The sequence below is a fragment of the Thalassophryne amazonica genome, unplaced genomic scaffold (genome assembly GCF_902500255.1).
Source record: "Thalassophryne amazonica unplaced genomic scaffold, fThaAma1.1, whole genome shotgun sequence".
In the NCBI taxonomy this organism is placed as follows: Eukaryota; Metazoa; Chordata; class Actinopteri; order Batrachoidiformes; family Batrachoididae; genus Thalassophryne; species Thalassophryne amazonica.
In genome coordinates, this window is record NW_022986337.1 from 3,270 (window position 1) to 25,346 (window position 22,077).

The window sequence follows — 22,077 nt, forward strand, 5'->3', positions numbered from 1 at the left end:
TTAAAAAAAACTCAGAGACCCCGACTCCTTCTGACTGCTTAAAAAAAAACTCAGAGACCCCTGACTCCTTCTGACTGCTTAAAAAAAACTCAGAGACCCTGACTCCTTCTGACTGCTTAAAAAAAAACTCAGAGACCCTGACTCCTTCTGACTGCTTAAAAAAAAACCTCAGAGACCCCGACTCCTTCTGACTGCTTAAAAAAAAACTCAGAGACCCTGACTCCTTCTGACTGCTTAAAAAAAACTCAGAGACCCTGACTCCTTCTGACTGCTCAAAAAAAACTCAGAGACCCTGACTCCTTCTGACTGCTTAAAAAAAACTCAGAGACCCCTGACTCCTTCTGACTGCTTAAAAAAAACCTCAGAGACCCTGACTCCTTCTGCTGCTTAAAAAAAAACCTCAGAGACCCTGAATCCTTCTGACTGCTTAAAAAAAAACCTCAGAGACCCCGACTCCTTCTGACCCGTTAAAAAAAAAACTCAGAGACCCCGACTCCTTCTGACCGATTAAAAAAAACCTCACAGACCCCGACTCCTTCTGACCGATTAAAAAAAAAACTCAGAGACCTCGACTCCTTCTGACCTGCTTAAAAAAAACCTCAGAGACCCCGACTCCTTCTGACTGCTTAAAAAAAAACTCAGAGACCCCGACTCCTTCTGACTGCTTAAAAAAAACTCAGAGACCCCGACCCCTTCTGACCGATTAAAAAAAAACTCAGAGACCCCGACTCCTTCTGACTGCTTAAAAAAAACTCAGAGACCCCGACTCCTTCTGACTGCTTAAAAAAAAACTCAGAGACCCCGACTCCTTCTGACTGCTTAAAAAAAAACTCAGAGACCCTGACTCCTTCTGACTGCTTAAAAAAAAACTCAGAGACCCCGACTCCTTCTGACTGCTTAAAAAAAAACTCAGAGACCCGACTCCTTCTGACCGATTAAAAAAAACTCAGAGACCCCGACTCCTTCTGACTGCTTAAAAAAAACTCAGAGACCCCGACTCCTTCTGACTGCTTAAAAAAAACTCAGAGACCCCGACTCCTTCTGACTGCTTAAAAAAAAACTCAGAGACCCGACTCCTTCTGACTGCTTAAAAAAAACCTCAGAGACCCCGACTCCTTCTGACTGCTTAAAAAAAAACTCAGAGACCCGACTCCTTCTGACTGCTTAAAAAAAAACTCAGAGACCCCTGACTCCTTCTGACTGCTTAAAAAAAACTCAGAGACCCTGACTCCTTCTGACTGCTTAAAAAAAACTCAGAGACCCCGACTCCTTCTGACCGATTAAAAAAAAAACTCAGAGACCCCTGACTCCTTCTGACTGCTTAAAAAAAACTCAGAGACCCCGACTCCTTCTGACTGCTTAAAAAAACTCAGAGACCCGACTCCTTCTGACTGCTTAAAAAAACTCAGAGACCCCGACTCCTTCTGACCGCTTAAAAAAAACTCAGAGACCCCGACTCCTTCTGACCGATTAAAAAAAACCTCAGAGACCCCTGACTCCTTCTGACTGCTTAAAAAAAACTCAGAGACCTCGACTCCTTCTGACTGCTTAAAAAAAACTCAGAGACCCCGACTCCTTCTGAACGATTAAAAAAAACTCAGAGACCCCGACTCCTTCTGACTGCTTAAAAAAAACCTCAGAGACCCCGACTCCTTCTGACTGCTTAAAAAAAACTCAGAGACCCTGACTCCTTCTGACTGCTTAAAAAAAACTCAGAGACCCCGACTCCTTCTGACCGATTAAAAAAAACTCAGAGACCCTGACTCCTTCTGACTGCTTAAAAAAAACTCAGAGACCCTGACTCCTTCTGACTGCTTAAAAAAAAACTCAGAGACCCTGACTCCTTCTGACTGCTTAAAAAAAACCTCAGAGACCCTGACTCCTTCTGACTGCTTAAAAAAAACCTCAGAGACCCCGACTCCTTCTGACTGCTTAAAAAAAACATCAGAGACCCTGACTCCTTCTGACTGCTTAAAAAAAAAACTCAGAGACCCCGACTCCTTCTGACTGCTTAAAAAAAAAACTCAGAGACCCTGACTCCTTCTGACTGCTTAAAAAAAACTCAGAGACCCCGACTCCTTCTGACTGCTTAAAAAAAAAACTCAGAGACCCCGACTCCTTCTGACTGCTTAAAAAAAACCTCAGAGACCCCGACTCCTTCTGACCGATTAAAAAAAAAACTCAGAGACCCCGACTCCTTCTGACTGCTTAAAAAAAAACTCAGAGACCCTGACTCCTTCTGACTGCTTAAAAAAAAACTCAGAGACCCTGACTCCTTCTGACTGCTTAAAAAAAACCTCAGAGACCCCGACTCCTTCTGACTGCTTAAAAAAAACTCAGAGACCCGACTCCTTCTGACTGCTTAAAAAAACCTCAGAGACCCCGACTCCTTCTGACTGCTTAAAAAAAACTCAGAGACCCCGACTCCTTCTGACTGCTTAAAAAAAACCTCAGAGACCCCGACTCCTTCTGACTGCTTAAAAAAAAACCTCAGAGACCCCGACTCCTTCTGACTGCTTAAAAAAAACCTCAGAGACCCCTGACTCCTTCTGACTGCTTAAAAAAAACCTCAGAGACCCTGACTCCTTCTGACTGCTTAAAAAAAACTCAGAGACCCTGACTCCTTCTGACTGCTTAAAAAAAACTCAGAGACCCTCGACTCCTTCTGACTGCTTAAAAAAAAACTCAGAGACCCCGACTCCTTCTGACCGCTTAAAAAAAAACTCAGAGACCCCTGACTCCTTCTGACTGCTTAAAAAAAACTCAGAGACCCCGACTCCTTCTGACTGCTTAAAAAAAAAATCAGACCCCGTCTCCTTCTGACCGTTTAAAAAAAAATCAGAGACCCCGACTCCTTCTGATTGCTTAAAAAAAACCTCAGAGACCCTGACTCCTTCTGACTGCTTAAAAAAAACTCAGAGACCCCGACTCCTTCTGACCGTTTAAAAAAAAAAATCAGAGACCCCGACTCCTTCTGACCGATTAAAAAAAAAACTCAGAGACCCCGACTCCTTCTGACTGCTTAAAAAAAACTCAGAGACCCCGACTCCTTCTGACTGCTTAAAAAAAACTCAGAGACCCCGACTCCTTCTGACCGATTAAAAAAAAACTCAGAGACCCTGACTCCTTCTGACTGCTTAAAAAAAACTCAGAGACCCTGACTCCTTCTGACTGATTAAAAAAACCTCAGAGACCCTGACTCCTCCTGACCGATTAACCCTCTGTGGTCCGAGGGCATTTTTTGGACAGTTCACTCGCCTGGCATAAATGTTTTATTATTGCTGTTAACAGCTCTCCCTTCCATCCCACAAGGCAAGGAAAAAATAAAGCAATAAATAATTTTCCACACACATTCATTCCAAACACACAACAAACTATAATAAACAACTGTTTTGACACTTTATAAAGGTAATTTGAAGTCTTGTGTGAAAGACTGTACAACAAAAAGGTTCAAACAATAAACACAAATGCACATTTTGAACAATATATACAAAATGGTCTATGCGTTTTGTTGTCCATTGATATGGTAAACAGTGCTTTATGCTGAGAAAGCAACAGAGTTATCCAGTAACATTCACATGCAAACTAGTGGAGCAATCCTGATAGTTACACACTCTTTGTTTGAGCATGTGAGATTGTCATCAGAGTCTCTCCGTCTGCTCCTGCTTTCACTGATCACTGTGTGTAATGGCGCAGGGCGCACTGAGTATGTACTAATAGTATGTACTCATTGGAGCACCCAGGGGGCTATTCAAAAGGGTCAACTAGTAACACATCACTCCTGAAAATGATCTTTGGCTTTTCACGTGAGGTAAATCTGCCCTACAATTGGATTTTGGAAAACCATGTGACGGTGAACCAATTCCGATTGGACACTCACATTGCGCACAGCTTCTATGAGGAGTACAAAGATGGCCAATGGCTGGCTCGAAAGTCAGCAGAGTTAACTTTCAGCAAAATAAAAGTAAGTTTCTATCTCATATCATTAAAAAGTTATTTATAACTTATTAAAGCTTGGTCTTAGCCGTCATATACGACGGCATCGACCCCAGAGGTTTAAAAAAAAACTCAGAGATCCCGACTCCTTCTGACCTGTTCAAAAAAAAAGAAAACTCAGAGACCCGACTCCTTCTGACCTGTTCAAAAAAGAAAACTCAGAGACCCCGACTCCTTCTGACCTGTTCAACAAAAAGAAAACTCAGACACCCCAACTCCTTCTGACCACTTAAAAAATAAAACAAAAATCAGAGACCCCGACTCCTTCTGACCGCTAAAAAAAACTCAGAGACCCCAACTCTTTCTCACCTGTTCAAAAAAAAAGAAAACTCAGAGACCCAGACTCCTTCTGACCTGTTCAAAAAAAAGAAAACTCAGAGACCCCGATTTCTTCTGACCTGTTCAAAAAAAGAAAACTGAGACACCCGACTCCTTCTGTCCTGTTCAAGAAAAAACTCAGAGACTCTGAGTCCTTCTGACCTGTTCAAAATAAAAAAGAAAGAAAACTGAGACACCTGACTTCTTCTGTCCTGTTCAAAAAAACTCAGAGACCCCGAGTCCTTCTGACTTGTTCAAAAAAAGAAAACTCAGACACCCCAACTACTTCTGACCACTTAAAAAATAAAACAAAAATCAGAGACCCCGACTCCTTCTGACCGCTAAAAAAAACCTCAGAGACCCCAACTCTTTCTCACCTATTCAAAAAAAAGAAAACTCAGAGACCCCGACTTCTTCTGACCTGTTCAAAAAAAAAGAAAACTCAGAGACCCCGATTTCTTCTGACCTGTTCAAAAAAGAAAACTGAGACACCCGACTCCTTCTGTCCTGTTCAAAAAAAAACAAAAAACTCAGAGACCCCGACTCCTTCTGACCGCTAAAAAAAAACCTGAGACCCCGACTCCTTCTGACCTGTTCAAAAAAAGAAAACTCAGAGACCCCGACTCCTTCTGACCGCTAAAAAAAAACAAAACTCAGAGACCCCGACTCCTTCTGACCTGTTCAAAAAAAAAAAAAAAACTCAGAGACTCCAAGTCCTTCTGACCTATTCAAAAAAAAAAAAAAAAAAAACTCAGAGACTCCGAGTCCTTCTGACCTGTTAAAAAAAACTCAGAGATCGCAACTCCAACAATCTTCTTTGACTGTGTGCTGCTGGAACCTCAGTTTCCTTGAGGGAGTCTTCTCAAGGAATTAATAAAGTCTTATTTATAATGTAATCTTTTCTTTTAATTCCTTTATTCCTTTTAAACAACTGATTCATTTTGACAAACTGTTTGCTGAATAAATTTCCAACTTTTCACCTGCTTGATGCTATGAAATAAAGGCTACCAGAATCATGGCTCCTGTCAAGTTATTTGAATTTTTTTTCAAGGGACTGAATCAGAAAAATCAAAGGCTGTAAAATAAAATAGACTTTGGTGCTGGTCCCAAGTCACGTGTCTGAAGGTTCTGAGGGGTCATCTTTTGACCCTGAATGACAAGACTTCTCGGGATAAGAAAGAATATTCCTATCCTCAAAAACTTCCAACATATGTAACAACAACGCTTTGAATAAGTTATTCTAATTCAATTACATTTCTCCCGTAAATCTGATTGGTTAATCGCGTGAGATTTCAGATCATAAAATATCGTGTTGGCAAAATATTTGACCGTTTCACATTTAATGTATTCAGTGGTGGGCACAGATAACCAAAAAATTAACTTCGATAACAGACAATCAGATAACTGAAAAGTTATCTTTGATAAAGCTAAACCGATAAACCACCCAAAAATGTAACGTAAGTTCCAGATAATCGATAACCGATAAATTCCAGTATTGTCTCTGGTACACTTGCAACTACTAACAAGCTGATTTTGAGTTTTAACACCACGATTGCTTTTGGAAGCATCAAAAGCGACAACAGACCCAAACAACAAGTCAGCACGTCTGTCTTTGAGCATCCTGCCCCCTGCTGAAAGTGCCAATTTACTACATGGTAGAGGTGGGTGGATCGATCCAGTATCGATAATATCGATACCAACGCTGGTATTGATATTGAACGATCCTCGTGTAAAAAGATCGATACTCAAGCTTTTTTTTCTCCCGCACACACATTCATCAAAGTCTACTCTCTGTCTGTAAGAGCAGCGGTGCGCTGCTCTGTGTCGTGTGATCTTTTGTTGTTGCGCAGTCACGTGGCTCAGTGGTGCCAGCCAATTTTGTTGTGGTGTGTTAATTTTGTTGTATTGTGGTTTGTCAGCCCTCTACCTCAGGAGATTTTGTTTTAAGTTGTGTTGAGTGATATTTTTTAAACAAAAATGTTAACTGTGATAATAAAGTATTTTGTTGTTACGTACAATGTTTGGCGAAATTCTATCCTAGGTCTTTTGGATCCTTTGGTTCTATGAAGCTTAAATATGAAAAAGTATCTGGATCGGCGATACTGGGCCTGTATTTACTTGGTATTGGATCAATACCAAAATTCCTATTATCGCCCACCTCTACTACATGGCTTCCAGCACAGAAGCAACTGAGAGGAGCCACAAAGCTCAACTCTCTACTCAATCACAATGCTGCCCTCAGGCCCTGGTCTTGGAAAATAAAGCAGTGCTGAGTTATGGTTTGGTGTATAAATAAAATGAAAACAAACTGTCATTTGTGCAAAGTTAAAATATAACATATATGTTTTAATGTTGAATAATGCACTAAAATTCTGAAGTTTGTAACAAACACAGACAGATGGCATTCTGGGAAAAATGTGCCTCCGTTAACACTGATTGGTAAGCAACACGTTAATGTGAGGTGTGTCGTGTGTTGGTGTTTACAGATAAATGTGCTTTTGTAAAATATGACATTTTTTATTTGTAAAAAAAGGCATTTTCAAAAAAACAAACAAAAAAAAAACAAGCCAAGCTGTAATTAGATAACCGTCTGATATAACCAGTGTCAAAATAAATAGAACACTGCCATGATCTACTGGTGCCAGACGTTCAGTACTTAAGCTGGGTTTACACTGTGCAGGTTTTGGCCCTTTTTCAGCTGATTTTTCATTCATGCAAGAATTTTTTGGATCGCACCAAGTTTCAGGTTAATCGCGTGTCCTGAATCATTTAGTATACAGTAGTGTTCAGAATAATAGTAGTGCTATGTGACTAAAAGGATTAATCCAGGTTTTGAGTATATTTCTTATTGTTACATGGGAAACAAGGTACCAGTAGATTCAGTAGATTCTCACAAATCCAACAAGACCAAGCATTCATGATATGCACACTCTTAAGGCTATGAAATTGGGCTATTAGTAAAAAAAAAGTAGAAAAGGGGGTGTTCACAATAATAGTAGTGTGGCATTCAGTCAGTGAGTTCGTCAATTTTGTGGAACAAACAGGTGTGAATCAGGTGTCCCCTATTTAAGGATGAAGCCAGCACCTGTTGAACATGCTTTTCTCTCTGAAAGCCTGAGGAAAATGGGACATTCAAGACATTGTTCAGAAGAACAGCGTAGTTTGATTAAAATGTTGATTGCAGAGGGGAAAACTTATACGCAGGTGCAAAACATTATAGGCTGTTCATCTACAATGATCTCCAATGCTTTAAAATGGACAAAAAAACCAGAGACGTGTGGAAGAAAACGGAAAACAACCATCAAAATGGATAGAAGAATAACCAGAATGGCAAAGGCTCACCCATTGATCAGCTCCAGGATGATCAAAGACAGTCTGGAGTTACCTGTAAGTGCTGTGACAGTTAGAAGACGCCTGTGTGAAGCTAATTTATTTGCAAGAATCCCCCGCAAAGTCCCTCTGTTAAATAAAAGACGTGCAGAAGAGGTTACAATTTGCCAAAGAACACATCAACTGGCCTAAAGAGAAATGGAGGAATATTTTGTGGATTGATGAGAGTAAAATTGTTCTTTTTGGGTCCAAGGGCCGCAGACAGTTTCTGAGACGACCCCCAAATTCTGAATTCAAGCCACAGTTCACAGTGAAGACAGTGAAGCATGGTGGTGCAAGCATCATGATATGGGCATGTTTCTCCTACTATGGTGTTGGGCCTATATATCACATACCAGGTATCATGGATTAGTTTGGATATGTCAAAATACTTGAAGAGGTCATGTTGCCTTATGCTGAAGAGGACATGCCCTTGAAATGGGTGTTTCAACAAGACAATGACCCCAAGCACACTAGTAAACCAGCAAAATCTTGGTTCCAAACCAACAAAATAAATGCCTCACAGATGTGAAGAAATCATGAAAAACTGTGGTTATACAACTAAATACTAGTTTAGTGATTCACAGAATTGCTGAAAAAGCAGTTTGAACATAATAGTTTAGAGTTTGTAGCGTCAACAGTAGATGCTATTATAGTGAACACCCCCTTTTCTACTTTTTTTTACTAATAGCCCAATTTCATAGCCTTAAGAGTGTGCATATCATGAATGCTTGGTCTTGTTGGATTTGTAAGAATCTACTGAATCTACTGGTACCTTGTTTCCCATGTAACAATAAGAAATATACTCAAAACCTGGATTAATATTTTTAGTCACACACTACTATTATTCTAAACACTACTGTACATAGAGTAATGAGCTGTGTGTAACATCTCACGACCACCTCCTGATTGACGATCATATGGTCAGATGAAAATCAAACCTGTTTGATATTATTCTGGTCGGCCGTCGTGAGGGTATCCCGCTGCTGAAGAGCTACAAGCATCCAACCTCTCGCACTGTGCAAACCCCGCAGACCTTTCTTGTAATGTTTTTTTTTTTGTTGTTTTTTTTTAACTTTGATGTCACCCATCGAGAGTTTTTATAAATTAAGTTTGAAAAAAAGCTTCTGTTTACGTTTTGCTTCTGGAAACATGAGTCCAACGTGTGGTTTTTGAACGTACAATGTGTGTGAGAACATAAATCGTGCCTCTGAACTTTTACATCGTGCGGTTCTGTGTTACAGTTTGAGCTGGAAGTGAATACAGTGATTCAAAATATCATAGCGTCTGCCCAGCTTTAGTTTGAATACTGCCATGAACACGACTGGGCAGTAGATGGCAGTAGAGACCTTGAAAACTTGCCAAAACAAAATTCCAGATAATCTGTGTTGCTACTTGCTACATTTAAGATGCATGGAATTTAATAAACGCAAACGCAATAACAAAGTCTATAAACCCAGAGATATATTCATGAGTTTTAGGCACTAGAGTTTAATGCTGTTGTCCATGGAGCCTGATCAGAGTGTCTGAAATGTATTTCTCATGTCGTGAACATACTGAGACTACCCTATCCTACCCATAATGCACCTGGACACAGCATGTCCACACTTAAACCTTAACAATTAGCACATTACTTTAAAACTAAAACATATATCTGATATTTTCACTTTATAAAACCTCAGACGTGACATTAATTTAAATAACTTGTCCGAAATTAGTTTGGTTAAAATTTGAAGCATAAGTTAAAAATGTATGCCTCTGGATGACTTAGGCGATATTGGCCGCGTATCAGTATGGGGTTAAAAGAAATTAGGTTTTTTTTGTGACCAGTTCTCCTTTGCCTGCAGAGGATAGAGCGGTTTCTTCTAGAAGCAGTTCTCCTCTGTTTGCAGAGGAGAGAACTACACATCTGCTTTGTTTACCACATTAACGGTTTAAAAATTATCAGAAGGTAATTAGTCCAATAATGGTTTCCAAAGTTATCTCAAAAGATAATCCGATAATGAAAACTTTATCTTCGATAATTATCGGTTATCAGATTATCGGAACTGTGCCCACCACTGAATGTATTACTCCGTGCCCTGACCGCGTGTGTTGCTACGCAGATGTCAATAATGGCGCTGGCAGCTGAGTGCAAGAGGTTGCCAACCGCGATTAAACATGAAGAAGAAGAAGAAGAAGAGGAGAGCGAGAGAAACTGGTGGAACGAAGACGACGCCGTTGCCATGGTAAGCTTCACCGACCGAATTACTTACAGAAAAATAAACCCTGCCAATGATTTAATTGGATTAGAATGGGAATAACCCCCTTGTGTCCGCTAACACATCGCGGGTAAAACTCACTTTGCAGCCATAAAATCCACCATTAACGTCCGCAAATAATTAGACACAACAGGGTTATTCCGTAAATGTCAATATAGACCGGTGCAGATGGGAAGATCGCAGAGACAGAAGGCGTCTCTCCACCCAAAGCCTGTATATGAATAAGAACCGTTCTCTGTAAAGAATAGGTGAGCTGATTAATATAAAACAAACTGACTTTTGATAGTCAGGGCTGTAAAAATACAGGAAGCAAAACACCCGACAGTAGAAGCAAAGGCCCATCCTGAACGGCCATCGTCACTCCTCCAGTCTAAGCGTAGAGCGCCCAACTTCCATGCTCAGGGGTGGACAATGATTCAGGAGCCTGCGGTGATGTGACGGTGTGGTGTACAAGCTGGTCCTTTACATTGTCTATTAGTCCGTCGTATAAGGAAAAGTGGTTGTGTTCCACCTGCTGTTGATGGCCAGGGTCAGGAACCAGATGGTATAATCAAGGACCCGCCGATGGCCTCATCTGATAGCAAACAATGTGCTGCTTGTTGTCCAGGGCCTCAAAGACCCTCCTTAACAGACACTGGGGTGAGAATCTCTGCTGTGGTGAGCAGAGCTGGAATCATTCCAGTCTGCAGAGAACAACCATCTCTGCAGACTGGAATGACTCCAGCTCAGCCTGTGGTCCATCATGGTTCTCTCATGACACCAGAATTCCTGGATCGTCTGGTTCAGTCCACTCAAACGTTTTTTGTGTTCATATAGTTTTCTGGCTTGAAAAATCAAAGCAGCACAGAGCAGGTTGTTCTCTGCAGGATCTGTCAGGTCCAGATTGTACTGTGAGAATTTCAGCAAACTGGAGACGCTAATGCAGAGAACAACTCAGGAGTCTTTATTGGCTGACGTAGGACAGGCACGGGCTCGAGTGAGGGGAGGAGCAAAACATCCAGGTCATCATGCTGATTATCAAAATACACAGGAAAGGCAGGTGGCAAGGCAACAGTGTCCACGAAGGAATCAGACAGTGAATAATCCAGATAAACAGGCAGGGGGTCAAAATACCCAGGAGTCACACTCCCCTACACGGGGGTCACACCCTGCAGCTTGTGATGGATGGGGTGGGGCTGTGGCTGAGACGATCACAGGAATCAAATATTTTAGACAAATCTCTGATCCAGGACTTTTATTGGGACAGCCCATATGTACTTCTCTGGAATTCCTGGTGTCATCCTATAGAGGGAGTGGTCCTGCTATGGTTCTGGGGGACCAACCCGTCACTGACCTGTAATGTTACGTTTTCTCTTTTTGTGTTACGGCTTCTCGTTCACTGGCTGTGCTGTTTTCCTGTTGCCCATCGACCTCATTAAACAGTCTTCCTCCTCAGGAAACACTCCACCTGTTCTTTATCACTCCTGAAAATGACATTTTCTCTTCATCTTAAAGACTGCTGGTACTTACTGGGAACTTTCTTAATTTTCTAGAGGAGATTTAGAGTTTAGATCGCGACGCGCTCTCTGCCACCTGAACCTGGAACTGTATTGGAACTGTATTGCAGTAACTGTATTGCTGTGATTTCAGTTCCGTTTCAGCAGTGCACTCTTGCTGCAGTCATTGTTATTGTAATGCAAACTTCAGTTCCTGTTTTGTCTCCCTGCTGGTGTCTGTGGTACAGTAAAACTTTTTGAAACATGCTTCCTGTGTCTGTCTCACTGTTTAGAGCTTCAGTCTGTGTGCTCATGTGCTTGACATTTCAACACACTCGAGAGTAAGTAAATGAATGAGGAATAGCTGAGGACAGACACAGGAAGCAAGCTACCAAAACCAACACTAAAAGGCAATGTCAAAATAAAATAGGACGTAAGAACAAGAAAACAACAAGAAGCAGGAGTAACAAATTAAAAGCAGCACAGACGGGGATCAGATGCAACCCGGGACAGACGGGGATCAGACATGACCCAGGATAGATGGAGATCAAACACGAACCTGGACAGACGGGGACCAGAAATGAACAGGGACAGACAGGGATCAGACACGAGCCGGGACAGATGGGGATCAGACATGAGCCGGGATAGACGGGGATCAGACATGAGCCGGGATAGACGGGGATCAGACACGAGCCAGGACAGACGGGGATCAGACACGACCCGGGACAGATGGGGATCAGATGCGACAGATGGGGACCAGAAACAAGCTAGGAGAGATGGGGACCAGATACGAGCCAAGACAGACGGGATCAGGCATGAACCGGGATAGATGGGGATCAGACACGAACAGGGACAAATGGGGATCAGATACGAGCCGTTGCTTGTGATAGCAATGGATGTCCGTTAGTGTCCATGCAGAGGTTTGTGCTCTGAGTCCATTGTTTTGTTAACATATTAAATAAATTTGATTCATTCTAAAGTTGATGCAGTACCTCAGAGTGGTCTACTCCCATTGGTTCTGAGGTTCAGCGCTCACTGGGTCCTATGAAGTTCCCTGACTGAACATGTGCAAGCAGAGTCCCTGCGTCTACCTGTCACACTGGCTGTGCGGGTGCAGTTGTACAGGATGGCCAGCTCTCCAAACACTTTTCCAGGCCCAATGGTGCAAAGCTTCTTTCCTTGTTTAGTCACCTCCAACATTCCCTCTGCAAAACAAAACAAACAAACAAAAAAAAAACAAACAGAACTCACCATCAACAAACACACACGGTGAAATTAAATTTGATTTAATTTAAAATAAATTATTTTAAGGGCATATTCACACTGCAAGAAGTCTATCAGAACTCCTGGAGTCTTCATCCATTTCCATCCTTGCTCCTGCTCAGGTCAGCTCAGAGAATTCACTGGTGGCAAACATTGCAGCTTCCACTACACCACAGGGCCACCCTACATCCTGATTGGCAACTGCCCAGGGACAGCCACACAAACCCGTCTCTGTGCTGCAGCCAGACGACAACTTGTTTTCCAGGCTTCAGCAGCCGGCGACCTGCATGTTGCCCCGGGCTCAGAGGGGCACTCGACGTGATCACAGCGTTGTAGGTGAATTTCTGTCAGACCCCAAGTTGCAAAACTCATTTGTGTCTCTCAAAGTAATATTTCATTTAACACAAAGTCATTCTAGTGGTAACCGAGGTTCCAGAGAGACACGGGGTCAAAGACATCAGTCATCACCTTCATTCACTGGTTAGCATCCAGAATCCACAACCACACTGTAACACTTGAAGAACTAAAAGACATCAACTTTAATTATCCTGGAAAGATATCAGCATCGTCAAATACCTCATGACTCCAAAAGTCCTTCCCAGGAATCTGTCAGTCTGAAACACTGAGGTCCCACAAACATGAATGTCACTCTCAACAAGTTCCACCCTTTCATCATAAACAGATAAACAGAACCTGATCCAGGACCATCACAAACCCAGACCCTCCATCTCCTCTCTCAGCATCTCCGCTGTTGCAATTAGTGAATCTATTGATTCCAAACTGATCATAGATGTTGGACCCCCCCATCAACGGGCGCCTCCCGGTGCCCAACCAGGTTTATCGGGGTGTCGGCGGTAGAAATCGGCCAGGAGGGCCGGATCCAGGATGAAGCTCCTCTTCACCCAGGAGCGTTCTTCGGGTCCATACCCCTCCCAGTCCACAAAATATTGGAACCCCCGGCCCATTCGACGGATGTCCAGGAGCCGGCGCACTGTCCAGGCCGGCTCCCCGTCAATGATCCAGGCAGGAGGCGGCGCCGGACCGGGAGCACAGAGGAGTGAGGTGTGGTGAGGTTTGATTCTCGACACATGAAAAACCGTGTGGATCCGCAGTGAAGCTGGGAGTTGGAGCTTCACTGCGGCAGGGCTGAGGATCTTGAGGATCTTGAATGGTCCGATGAACCTGTCCATCAGCTTAGGGGAGTCCACTTGGAGGGAGATGTCCTTCGTCGACAACCACACCTCCTGCCCGGCCTGGTATGCAGGGGCCGGGGACCGCCGGCGGTCTGCATGGGCCTTAGCCCTCGTCCGGGCCTTCAACAAGGCAGAACGGGCAGTGCGCCACACCCGACGGCACTTCCGAAAGTGGGACGTACAATCTGTCCTTCGGACCTGTCCACGGGTCCGGACTCCGTGTCAGGGCCTCCCGGACGGTCTTCTCCACGTCCCAGGTGAGGGTGGCCACGATAGTGGACTCCGGAATGATGGGCTCCTGTGGATCCGACAGCACAGTTTTGACTTCGTCTTCGTGTACCCCGGACAAGGCATCCGATCTCTGGTTCTTGGTCCCGGGGCGATAGGTGATCCGGAAGTCAAAACGTCCGAAGAACAGTGACCAGCGGGCTTGCCTGGGGTTCAGCCGCTTGGCGGTCCTGATATACTCCAGGTTCCGATGGTCAGTGAAAACCGTGAACGGCACAGACGCTCCCTCCAACAGGTGTCTCCACTCCTCAAGAGCCTCTTTCACCGCAAGGAGTTCTCGGTTGCCGACGTCATAGTTCCGTTCAGCCGGGGTCAACCTGCGAAGAAAGTAGGCACACGGGTGAAGAACCTTATCGGTCTCTCCGCTCTGGGATAGCACGGTTCCTATCCCTGAGTCAGAGGCATCCACTTCAACTACAAACTGGCGGCTAGGGTCGGGCTGCACCAGAACTGGTGCAGCAGAGAACCGTCGTTTCAACTCCTTGAACGCAGCTTTGCACCGATGCGACCAGGTGGACTTTTGGAGAGGTCAGGGCTGTCAGGGGGCTAACTACCTGACTGTAGCCCTTAATGAACCTCCTGTAGAAATTTGCAAAGCCGAGGAACTATTGCAGCTTCCTACGGCTTGTTGGTTGGGGCCAATCTCTCACCGCCGCAACCTTGGCCGGATCAGGGGCGACGGAGATGAAGAAGATGATAAACCCCAGGAAGGACAAAAAAGCGCGGTGGAACTCGCACTTCTCACCCTTCACAAACAGCTGGTTCTCCAACAACCGCTGCAGGACCTGACGTACATGCTGGACATGAGTCTCAGGGTCCGGAGAAAAGATGAGTATATCGTCCAGATATACGAAGACGAATCGGTGCAGGAAGTCCCGCAAGACGTCATTAACCAAAGCTTGGAACGTCGCGGGGACATTAGTGAGGCAGAACGGCATGACCAGGTACTCAAAATGACCTAATGGGGTGTTAAATGCCGTCTTCCACTCGTCTCCCTTCCGGACCCGAACCAGGTGATGCGCATTCCTAAGATCCAACTTTGTAAAGATTTTGGCTCCATGCAGGGGGGTGAACACGGAATCTAACAACGGCAACGGGTATCGGTTGCGAACCGTAACCTCATTCAGCCCCCTGTAATCAATGCATGGACGGAGTCCGCCATCTTTCTTGCCCACAAAAAAGAAACCTACATCCATCAGGGAGGTGGAATTCTGGATCAGCCCAGCAGCTAATGAGTCCCGGATGTAGGTCTTCATTGATTCGCGCTGAGGTCATGAGAGGTTGTACAGCCTGCTGGACGGAAACTCCACGCCTGGAATCAAATCAATGGCACAATCGTACGGACGGTGTGGGGGAAGGGTGAGTGCCAGATCCTTGCTGAAAACGTCAGCAAGATCGTGGTACTCAACCGGCACCACTGTCAGATTGGGAGGGACTTTGACCTCCTCCTTAGCCTGTAAACCGGGAGGAACCGAGGATCCTAAACACAGCCGATGGCAGGTTTCACTCCACTGAACCACCACCCCAGACGGCCAATCAATCCGGGGATTGTGCTTCAGCATCCACTGGAAGCCCAAAACCACGCGGGAGGTAGAAGGAGTCACAAAAAACTCGATCTCCTCCCGATGATTTCCAGACACCACCAGAGTTACTGGTTGTGTCTTGTGCATGATTAAAGGGAGAAGGGTGCCATCTAGTGCCCGCACCTGCAATGGCGAAGGGAGCGCCACCAGAGGGAGCACTACCTCCCTAGCCCATCTGCTGTCTAGAAGATTCCCTTCCGACCCCGTGTCCACCAGTGCTGGGGCTTGAAGGGTTAAATCCCCGCTCAGGATTGTAACTGGGAGTCGTGTGGCAATATGTGTGTGTCCCACGTGAATGTTATGACCCCCCCTTAGGCCAGTCTCTAAGGGCGAGTGTTGTCGATTTGGCCGTTTGGGGCAGTTTTTCTGTATGTGCTCTTTTGAGCTGCAGAGAAAACACTGTTCTCATTTTGGCCCAGTGCGTTTCCCTAGCAACATCAGCAGGGGGAGCTGTAGCCACACGGAGCGTTGAGGCTGTGGAGTGTGGGGAGGGCGGAACCTTTTCAGACCCGGAAGGGAGAGGGACGGCGCGTGCCCGGCCACGTCCTTCGTCTAGCTCCCGACGGCGTTCCTCCAACCGATTGTCTAACCGTATAACGAGAACAACAAGCCCATCTAAATCCCGCGGTTCTTCCTTCGCTACCAGGTGCTCCTTCAGGACCGACGACAGTCCGTTTATGAAGGCGGCGCGGAGCGCAACGTTATTCCAGCCGGACCTCGCAGCCGCGATGCGGAAGTCGATTGCATATTCGGCTGCGCTCCGGCGCCCCTGTCTCAGTGACAGCAGCACTGTTGAAGCAGTCTCTCCTTTGTTAGGGTGATCAAACACTGTTCTGAACTCCCTCACAAACCCAGTATAAGTGGTAAGGAGCTGTGAATTTTGCTCCCAAAGCGCTGTAGCCCAAGCGCGTGCCTCACCACGAAGCAAGTTAATTACATAAGCCACCTCCGCCGGTCACGCCAATCTCCAGATAATGCACTCCACAGGAAAAACAGCTGCAAAAATGAGTTTACTAAACACAGTTAGTTATACGGCTGAGATTATTACCTTCACAGGTCGATGATATCTCGGCAATGAGGTGGAGATGACGTCCGGGTTTTATGGAGTGAGATGATGTAGTGTAGATGGGTGACAGCTGTCAAGAGATAATGAGTGACAGCTGTCACCCCCGGCTGTGTCCGTGGCGGCAGCGCCCTCTCGTGCCACAACAATAGAACCACCTGTAAAGTCCAACTGAAATGTACCTCATTGAGGCACCCAAGTTGCTGGACTCCAAAACCTTACCCTGGACCAGTGCATGCATGCATTGATTAGAGTAGACGCCAGAACACTTTCCCAACAAATGCCAGGATTCACTGGGAAGAAGGTAAACACTCTACCTCCAATCTCCATAGCACAGAGATGAAGGAGGTGATGGCCGAGAGCAGTGGTTCTCAAACTGCTCTGAGAGAGATGGAAAATCTTCTCTCGGTAACACTGTCAACCACTAATCCACCCAGTGTCAAGGTTCCTGCACCAGAGCTAAGGGAAGAGTTCCACCCAGGTGTCAGTGCCAGGCGCACAGAATGGAATCACAGTGGAATCAATTTTTTTTTTTTTTTTATGTGACAAAGTGTATTTGCTACAGAGAGAATAAAAAAACAGAGCACAAACCAGACAACGGCCACAAAGGTATCAGATTTACTGTGTTCATTGGGCACGGGTGTGTTATAGTTTGAATCCATCAGACAGACATTGCAGTGTGCAGTTTAATTTATTTCATTTATATAGCGCCAAATCATAAAGCTGCCTCAAGGCGCTTCACAGAAGTAAAGTCTAAGCACACAGGCAGCAGTCGTAAGGAAAAACTCCCTCTGATGATACTGAGGAAGAAACCTCAAGCAGACCCACATCAGCACCAGGTATCAGCACCACAGGCAGGGGTCATCCGGTATTCCTCACGCCGTCTGTGGGCCTGTTCCCGTGACAGGGTCACAAATGTAGACTAGCATGCAGCACCTGCGTCAGGCCTATCTCATGATCAATCCAGCCCCTTGCGGTTGGGATCCATCAATCATGCAATCCTATGTGAAGTCATCCACACCTCGGACAGAGAGAAATGAGCCTAATCAGTCAGCCAGAAAAAAAGACACCTAAGCTATAATTCATCAGCAGTAAATCATCGCCTCATTTAAGGCGAGGACAGCAGTAGGTTTAAGCTAGGTTTCACATAAACCAATCATATCTAGTGGTGTTTCATAATTAGATCATTTATCAACAGTGATTTTGAGGACAGTGACCTTATGTTAGTGAGACCCAGACTAAGGAACTCAGTGGGATTGACAATTGGACAATTGAGATTTGGGGGTGGTTCTAGAGTAGCATATATAAGATGCCTAAAATTACGTTTAGCAGTTCCACATGGGTTGTAGGTAGCAGACACAAAATATTTGATGTTGCAGGAATAGTCAGTGGGGCATCCTCAATTTTAATGTCATCCAGTGTAGTCATGGGTATTAAGTTTGCAAAACATCTCCCTCTATGCTCTTTATGGACATGTCTGTGGAAACAGGCCACAGTTTCAACCTGACAAATTTCTCTCCCTGCCACATAAACTGCACTATCACCATAATGGACTTTCTCCACTAATTTTCCCACAAAGCTAATGGATTCCATTCCCACATTAGTCGTAAGCCCTGCAGGTTCTCTAATCACCTGCTCTGTGGCCTGCTGTAAAGTCCTAATGTTAACCTCCCTGCAGAGCAGTTGTAAGTGAAAGGACTGTTGGCAGAGTGTGCAGAGTTTGGCAGCCACTGAAGCTCCTCAAGGCGAAGCAGTAAAGTTAAAATTTGTGTGTGTTCATTTCTGTTTATTTTTATGATGTATTTTAATGCTTGCTTCAATTCACTTTTGTTGCATATGTTAAGTCACCTGATGTCTCAGAGACAAGGAGTGCGGTGTTAGTTCCTCACTGACAACACCACCACCTCACATCACAGCTGCTAATGTTAGATGTGTGTTTGTGTGAGAGAGAGAGCGTAACTTATTTGTCTCCTCCCTCCTGCTCAGTTATTTTCTTACAGTGTCCATAATATACCTTCACACTAATGCACCATTGAACATTTACTGGCAAACACACACGCAGGCAACTAGAGTGTACGTGTGTTGCAAACCAGTGGTGAGCACAGCTAACCAAAAAATTAGCTTCGATAACAGATAATCAGCTAAGTGAAAAGTTATCTTTTATAAAGCTAAACCAATAAACCACCCAAAAATTTATCGGAAGCTACAGATAACCGATAGCTTCCAGTATTGTCTGTGGTACACTTGCAACTACTAACAAGCTGATTTTGAGTTTTAACGCCACAATCGCTTCTGGTAACATCAAAAGTGACAACAGACCGGAACGAGTCAGCACTTCTGTCTTTGAGCACCCTGCCCCCTGCTGGAGGCTCCTGTTTATTACATGGCTTCCAGCAGCAAAGCCGTTGAAAGGAGCAGAGAAGCTCAATTCTCTACTCAATAACAGCATTGCTGTGAGGCCGAGGTCTTGGAAAATAAAGCAGTGCTGACTTATGGTTTGATTTATTAATAAAATTAATACCAATAGAATAACTCCATTAATGTCAATTCTGTCATTTGTACAAAGGTAAAATATAACATATATCTTTTAATGTTGAATAATGCACTAATTCTGAAGTTTTGTAACAAACACAGACAGATGGCATTCTGGGTAAAATGTGCCTCCGTTAACACTGATTGGTTGATTCATTCTATGTAAACCAACACGTTAATGTGACGTGTGTCGTGTGTTGGTGTTTACAGATAAATGTGCTTTTGTAAAATATGCCATTTTTTTAATTGTAAAAAAAAAAGGCATTTAAAAAAACAAAACAAAACAAAAAACAAGCCAAGTTGTAATTAGATAACCGTCTGATATAACCGGTGTCAAAATAAATAGAACACTCATGATCTACTGGTGCCAGACGTTCAGTACTTAAGCTGGGTTTACACTGAGTTTGGCCCGTTTTCAGCTGATTTTTCACTCGTGCAAGAATTTTTTGGATCGTTTCAGGTTAATCGTGCGTCCTGCATCGTTTAGTATACATGGAGTAACGAGCTGCCTTTAACATCTCACGACCACCTCCTGATCAACGATTGTATGGTCAGATGAAAATCAAACCTGTTTGATATTCTGGTTGGCCGTCATGAGGGTATCCTGCTGCTGAAGAGCCACAAGCGTCCAACCTCTCGCACTGTGCATGTGCAAACACCAGAGAGAGCATAAACTGTGATCATCTCTTTGGGAGAGCAGCTTCTGTTTCTTTTCCTCCCTTTCTTCAACTCATGTAAACTCGTAATTTTTTTTAACTTTGATGTCTCCCATCGAGAGTATTTGTAAAAATAAGAAATGTAAATAAAGTTTGAAAAAGAAAGCTTCTGTTTACGTTTTGCTTCTGGAAACACGAGTTCGAAGTGTGGTTTTTGAACATAAAATGTGTGTGAGAACATAAATCGGGCGCTCTGAACTTTTACACTGTGCAGTTCTGTCGTACAGTTTAAGCTGTAGCTGAGTACAGTGACTGAAAATATTGTACAGTGTCTGCCCAGCTTTAGGGCGAATACTGCCATGAACACTACTGGCCAGTAGATGGCAGTAGAGACCACGAAAACTTGCCAAAACAGAACTCCAGATAATCTGTGTCTGCTACGTTTAAGATGAATGGAATTTAATAAATGCAAACACAAACACAATAACAACATCTATAAACTCAGAGAATATATTCACGAGAGTTTTAGGCACAATATACAAAGAGTTTAATGCTGTTGTCCGTGTGGAGCCTGATCAGAGCGTCTCAAATGCATTTCTTCTGTCGTGAATGTACTGAGATACCCATAATGCACTGCTGCTGGGCACAGCATCTCCACACTAAAACCTTCAAAATAAGCGCATTACTTTAAATCTAAAACATATATGTGATATATTCACTTATAAACCTCAAACGTGACGTTAATTTAAATAACTTGTCTGAAATTAGTTTGGTTAAAATTTTAACCATAAGTTAAACCTGTATGCCTCTGGATGACTTGGGTGATATTGCCAATGTATCAGTATGGGATCAAAAGAAATGAGGGTTTTTTTTGTGACAAGTTCTTCTTTGTCTGCAGAGGATAGAACGGTTTCTTCTGTTTATAGAGGGTAGAACTACACATCTGCTCCAAAACATTTTAACAAGTAGGTGCTTAACTGATTTTAAATTTTATAAAAGTTTGTAGTTATTCAGCTTTATACGTTAGTGGTCCAAAAATTATCTGACCACAACTTACTGGAAAATAATTAGTACGATAATGGTTTTTAAAGTTATCTGAAAAGCTAATCCGATAATGAAAACATAATCGAACATTATCGATTCTTCGATAGTTAGTGGATTAGCGGAACTGTGCCCACCACTGTTATGAACAAGTGGTGGGCACTTGTTCACAACACCTTCACCACTGTTATTCAAAGTGGTGAAGGTGGACCTGAGTGTTGCACTCTCTAAATAAAGAAACATATAGTGCTGGACTTTAGACCCAATTTTTAGTGACGTGAGGTGCAAATGTTTTTTACTGACAGGTGACAATGAACGCGTCCGCTCTGAGACAGACCACACCACGTACATTATGTTTACAAAACATGGGCTCTGGACATTAAATTTAAAACTACTATGAATGAAAACTAGCAATAAAACTTGATTTGGGCAGGAGGAAGATGGAGTCCAAACTGTCCAACAAATGGCTACTCAAGGAGAATCAGGTGAGGTATGGAGTATGAGGAAACATGTACTACAATGTTTTGGTGAATTTCTCTGCTCATGATCCAGGTGCCCCGGCGTTGAAGACCCCAGGGAATGGAAAAGACCAAGCATATGACCATGTTTCACTTGGCTGCTGTGAGGATGTACTAAATATCTGCCTAGATGTTTGCTATCCCGGAACCAAGGTGCTTCCATAGTCTGATGGATACAACAATTCCACACTTGCCACATGTTCGGGGCTGTGGTGAAGACATCACTATTCTGAGGACTAACAGACGCCTGTCCAGAGCAGGTTTTTTCAGCTGCTGCTCTTCACTCAGGGCCAGGACCTGGTTTGGATCCACACACAGATTTAAAAATGTTGGATGCCCTTCACTGATCGAACTCCAGATCATCAGGAAGAATGAACCTGCTGTGCATGTGTGAATGGTGGAAAGAAAGTGGAGCGGCCAAATTAACCCATGTAGGCAAGCAACCTGGGCACGGTGGGTTCGACCCCACGGCCTTCTTGTGGTGAGATGAGGCTAATTCTTCCCAAATACACTGAGCAAAT

General features: G+C 44.0%; 1 protein-coding gene across 1 annotated transcript in view; it reads right to left on the reverse strand.

Moving 5' to 3' along the window:
* Nucleotides 1–12,510: 12,510 nt before the first annotated feature.
* Nucleotides 12,511–22,077, reverse strand: part of LOC117506088 (cGMP-dependent protein kinase 1-like) — a gene marked incomplete at its 3' end in the record, with an annotated part of 43,415 nt that continues 33,848 nt past the window's right edge. Inside the window, exon 5 of the mRNA XM_034165604.1 lies at nt 12,511–12,624. Coding sequence (XP_034021495.1) covers nt 12,511–12,624 — 114 coding nt within the window. The remainder of the gene's footprint in view (nt 12,625–22,077) is intronic.